The following is a 5,780-nucleotide window of genomic DNA, read 5'->3' on the forward strand; positions in this document are numbered from 1 at the left end:
TATTAGGTATCCAAGATATTACACATCCTAAGATAGATGTATTAGACAAGTTGGTCCTAATTCCAAATAATCACAGCACTTATTTAATTTACCAAGATGTGATCGAACTACCAAGTCAGCCATACATAGATCCACCTTGAGATCCCTGTCATTTAGATTCCTTGATCAGAAACCTCCACCGCAACTCTCATCAATCCAAGTGGTGAACACAACAAAATTGGTGACATGAAGAATCCAACGAGACAAACTAGTGAACATGACTAAACTGGGAATGAAGAACCCAACGTGCTAGCCCAGAACAAGTCATAGTTCTCAATCCACACTACCTAAAGAGATGCGATCATAGATATAGCATCTATGAACCCCAAGGAACAAACCTTTTTCATCACATAAACTAGGAATCTCCACAAATTGATCGCACACAGAATCTTTGAAAACTACCTAAAACAAGGAACTTCATCAAACCAAAAATAAATTCCTCCCAGACAATGGCAGATGACGAAGAACCCAAGATGTTCTTGCATCATAATCCCATAATTTGAACTCTTTTGTATATAAGCTGGTAAATAAAAGCTAATTAAAAGTTGAGTTGGGTTAGACCTAAGAATACTTTTGAATTAGACAAAGCAAGTCAAGGCAGCATCTATGATCTACACAATGCTTAAAGAGCTAAATAATTTCCTAACAAATGAAAATAATGTTTTTGATTTAGAATAAATAAATTGATGTTATTTAGTGTAGAAAAAACTCTATCATATAAAAATAGCATTATGATAGGTGACCTCACATTAACCGTTTTAATAATAATTAACACAATTCCTAACTAATTTAAAAATAATAAATATAAAAATATTCACCAATTTATTTATTTTATTCTTATCATCTGCGCACACACTTCCATTCACAGAATAGCCCAACATTGTTCAGTTTACACTGTTTATGGCAAATCCGAAAACTACAATTATCATATCTTTTCTCTTTGATTGAGTGATAGACAAATATTCTTTCATGCTGATTTGAAAGAAAACTATCCCAGAGAGCAAATTATCTTTATTATGGCAATCTCCTACAAATGGAGGGTTTGCTTAGGAACGAAGGAAACACCCCACACAAACTACTTTCTCTTTGATGTCTAGTCCAGTCAAAAGAATGACGTAAAAGTGCATATATAATTGGATTTGAAGAGGGGAATTTGATAAAGCAGGGTGCATGAAACCAACATGACAATGATTCCGATTGGCAAAGAAATCTTTAAAAAACAAGACTCTTCTGTTGGAAGTGATGCCAGCATTGTGAACACCCATAAAAAAGATATTACAGGCTTTGATGGTGTGGGGGCATAATTATTCTTCAAAACGCTAAAGAGAATAGTTTTAGATTCCTTTTTTGTGAGTTGTAGTTTTCTTTTCTTTAGATCCACTTTAACTTTCCCAAGAGATTTGGACATCTCTTATGTGGTAATCTTGTGTTTTCATCAAAACCCCCAACTTCAATGTTTCATGTGGTGGACCTTGGTAGAAGCTATAAGCCAAGTCGTCCTCTTTGCCATGGGACCTCATGTTAAAACGGTACCACTCTAGTGTTTTAACTCCCACCAGATTGTGTGGCTCCTAGCTGTAGTGTTTTAACTGATTTCAATCTTGTTTTTGATGGCTTAGCTTGTGGGATCACAAAGGAATAATTCTTTCTCCATCAAAAAGGCCTTGGTGTAGATTTAGTAGCTATCTTGTGTATTAGTAGGAATAGGGAATCAAATCAATCAAAGTAAGTGGGTGGCTGTACCATGAAATGTAGCAAAGAATCTACAGAAAAGGCTGGAAGGCTGAGTTGTGGAGTTTTGCTTTAGTTTATGGTGGAATCCTTCAAATAGTTATTGAGCTATGGGTGCTGGAAATGAATAAATGGAGGACAAATTCTAGGGAGTGGATTTGTTCATAATTAGCATGTACACAGCTAATAAGAAGAACATGAACATGGTGTCTGGTGGAGATGCTGCCTTGGTTCTTACAACTGATCCAAAGCCAAGGCTAAGATGGACAGTGGAGTTGCACGATAGATTTGTGGATGCTGTTACTCAATTGGGCGGCCCTGACAGTTAGAGCTCTTTCATCTTTAACTCCTAATATGATACTCTTTTTTTTGGGTTTCTTTTTCCGTTTTTGCCATAGCTTAGATTTCTAACAGAAGGTATTTTTGTGCAGAAGCCACACCAAAAACAATCATGAGAGTGATGGGTGTGAAAGGCCTTACTCTCTACCACCTTAAAAGTCACCTTCAGGTATGCCCATATCCAATTATACCAACAAAATTTTGTATTTTGTTCTTTACCAAGCTTTTGTTATTCTATTGATCACTAATGCAAGCTGGTTCTGTAACTGTTCAGAAATTTAGACTTGGAAAGCAGCCCCATAAAGAGCTGAATGATCACAAGGATGGAGAGAGAGGTGTGTGGATTTATTTCAGTTGTATTCATAGTGAAACCTTGTTTAAACCTTCTTCTTCCGTCTTTGGACTTGATGTTATTTTTGTGTTCAGGGATTGGGTCCTATCCCACTTTGCTTAATCAGAACAGGAATTTGGTTCAGTTGCATATATAATTTGCAAACTTTGTGTGTTTAAACAGGTTGTAGGCTTGGAGAAGGGCATGCAGCAAGTACTTCTTCATCTTCAAGATTGATGAGTCAAGATATGAATGAGTAAGTTGGATGTATTCCATGGAGCACCAAGTTTGTGTAAATAGCCCTGGCAATCAAGTTTTGGCATAGAGAAAATAAATCCATACTGACAGCTTATAATCTCTGAAATTAGCAGGAGCTACCAAATAACAGAGGCACTCAGAATGCAAATGGAAGTGCAGAGAAGGCTGCATGAGCAACTTGAGGTGAACACTCGAAGCATGTAGAATTATAATCATATTCTGATCAATAGGCATGCATCCATGGCAGACGGTTTACACATCAGACACTAAGGCTTAGGCTTGATTCCTAGGCTATAAGTATTGACTTAGTTTTTCAGTGTGTGATGTTTAAGGATGGCTGACTGCAAAATGTGAGATGGACAGCGACAAATATGATGCCAAGTCTAATCTTATGGGTTTGATTGTTTGGTCCAGGTCCAGAGACATTTGCAGCTCCGAATCGAGGCGCAAGGAAAATACATGCATTCCATTCTGGAAAAGGCATGCCAGACTCTTGCTTCCACAAGCACAGATAACACAAGGCAAGAGTTTGCATCCAAGGTGGGTTGTTTCAGGTCCCCTCCACCTCCACCTTGTCATGGAACTGCCAATTTTCATTCAATGGCAGACTGTTCTGTAGACAGCTCACTCACATCAAATGACAATCTTGGGAAGATGTTTGAGGAGAACCTTCAAGTTGGAAGTCAGAAGAGGCAAAGGTCTTTCTATTCTGAGGGTGATTCATCAGTTTGGGATAATGATTCGAGATTGCAAGAACATGGAGAAATCTCTAGGGAGAGCAAATGCCTTCCTCTTCTTAGGTATAAAATGAATCCTACTGGAATCCAACCAGCAATGGATTTGGAGCAAAAGAATTGCTATATAGATGATATTGGTAGTAGTAGAAGAACAGGTAAAGATGTGCATGTTTGGCCTAAAACCGAAGATTTGAATCAAGACAAACCCCATTAGGATGTCCCTTGCTTGGACTCACACAAAGTGGCATTTCAACTTTTACTCTGGATAACAAGAAAAGGTGTAGTTATATTGTGGGCTTGAAGAGTGTGATAGAAAGGAGCAATATATATAACTATTCTCTCCTATTGACAATGAACATACAGAGTCATAACAGTTGTATAGGTTTCTAGTGCTAAGTGTACTATGTAAGCCACAACCCTAATGCAACATAAGTTGAGATGGTTTTTGTCCAACATACTAACTGCACCCTTCCTTTTGTAAGGATACATGCAACCTCTGAAAATGCTTGTATAAATGGGTTAAATTGAGTGATGTTTATAATTTTTCTTTACCCCAAAAGTGTTTTGTTGGGTGGTCTTTTACTCTTTCTTTGCTTATGACCCATTTCTCTTTAAACAGTCATCAGCTATGATGATGTTTCAATGAGCATATAGAATTCTTTTACAGAATTGATCAAACAAGAACTCAACTTTCTATTGGGGTGAGGCAAATGGTCTTAGAACAAGCAATGGGTTTGAATAGATATGCAATCAGTTGCATATTATCATTATGGAATTAAAACAAATACACAGTTATTGCATTCACATTTATGAACTGTTAAAAAACTGATTCCATTTATTATCATCGTATTTGATTTCTCCATAATAACCTGCTGTGTCTAGGACCTTTTCTATCAGCTTGTGCCAAGGATGAGCTTTGGTTTGTATCGTAGACTAGAGAATCTAATTAGCTCAATTCAAAATGCCAGTGATAAAACATTGGTAAATCCTGAAACACGTTAGTTTTCAATACAATCAGACCAACTGAAAAGAGTTTATAAGGTGGGTAATACTGTTATTTTTTACAGTTTAGCTATGATATAAGTTTAACTTTTTTATCTAGATATTGTTATGTTTTATTATTGAGCTACTGATTTACTTGGGGGTTTAGTTTTTAGGTTTTCAAATTATGGCTCAGCTGTAATTATTTTTCAAGCACTTCTTTGAACAATATTTAAATATAAAGTTATTGTTTATAAATAGGATAAAACATGTAAATTATATATATATATAAGTATTCTACTGTTTGAATTCTCTATTTTTATAATGTAAACATATATATTTTTTAAATAAACTAGTTTTGATAGTAAAAATATATATCATTTAGATTTTATTTTATTTATTTAGATTATATGAATTTGATTTTATTAATATTTTAGATCACATCTACTAATTATCATGAAGATGTTAGAACTCATGAAATAGAAAATTTTATAAGCTATACCATCCTAAAAATATAATCTAAAATATCATTATAAACAAGTAAACACAACTGAAACTAATTTAACCTAAATATATTAATAATTATTATTATAATTAATTCAGTATTTTTATTAGCTTAACTAAAAAGAATAATTAGAACTATTATGGATTATTCAATCTTCCCTCAGTGTTTTTAAGGACAAGCTGTGCTTTGAGACATGGAAGGCTTGCCCCAAGAAAGGATTGAGCTTGACCTTCCCAATGAAGATATCCACTCCATTTCACGAAGTAGATGTTCTCTTCGTATCTAACGTCTTGTATGGTGGAAATCAATGAACAACCGAGTCACAGACATCTATCCATATCAATAAACAAAAACCTAGCCACCACAAGAAAATGTTCAATTATTCAGTGCCTCTTTTCTTTTAACCTCTCTGATATTGTGAATGGCAGGGTTGTGAAGATAAAAGCTAGTTTATATTATATTAACAGAAATACACATTCCAGCTAAAACATTGGCATTGAAATTCAAACTGGGGTAGCAATTGATAATTATAATTGTAATTTAAGAGAAATGTAGGTAGAATGGAATACAATCTTCAAAGTGAATTTACATATTCTAGATTTAATTTATGTAGAATAATAGTATTAATTATAGGATAATGGTATTAATTATCTTAAAATCTATCTAATTTATTTGTACTGTGAAGAATATAAATCAATAATCTTAAACTTTTAAGTAATGTACTTGAATTGTATAAAATTCATACAATCTTAAGAGTCTTTGATAACAATTATCTTAAAATCTTATCACTCAAATTAATCTAAAATCTTATGATGTTTAATGTTGTTACAGGTGAATGATATGTAATCTTTCCTTTGAG

At 34.3% G+C, this 5,780-nt stretch overlaps 1 protein-coding gene across 2 annotated transcripts; it reads left to right on the forward strand.

Moving 5' to 3' along the window:
* Positions 1-1,503: 1,503 nt before the first annotated feature.
* LOC149529448 (protein PHR1-LIKE 3-like) lies at positions 1,504-3,986 on the forward strand. Of its 2 annotated transcripts, none has more exons than XM_089810619.1 (6): positions 1,504-2,094; positions 2,202-2,278; positions 2,384-2,444; positions 2,624-2,696; positions 2,812-2,881; positions 3,113-3,986. In XM_089810619.1, the coding sequence occupies exons 1-6, from the start codon at positions 1,944-1,946 to the stop codon at positions 3,647-3,649; spliced, it is 969 nt and encodes a 322-aa protein (XP_089666745.1). In that variant the 5' UTR covers positions 1,504-1,943; the 3' UTR covers positions 3,650-3,986. The 2 variants fall into 2 exon arrangements, with proteins under 2 accessions (XP_089666745.1, XP_089666744.1); XM_089810618.1 differs by having other exon boundaries at positions 1,823-2,094; positions 2,809-2,881; positions 3,113-3,888.
* The last annotated feature ends 1,794 nt before the right edge of the window (positions 3,987-5,780 follow it).

The sequence above is a fragment of the Cupressus sempervirens genome, chromosome 11 (genome assembly GCF_028749045.1).
Source record: "Cupressus sempervirens isolate cs-2001-9-10 chromosome 11, ASM2874904v1, whole genome shotgun sequence".
In the NCBI taxonomy this organism is placed as follows: domain Eukaryota; kingdom Viridiplantae; phylum Streptophyta; class Pinopsida; order Cupressales; family Cupressaceae; genus Cupressus; species Cupressus sempervirens.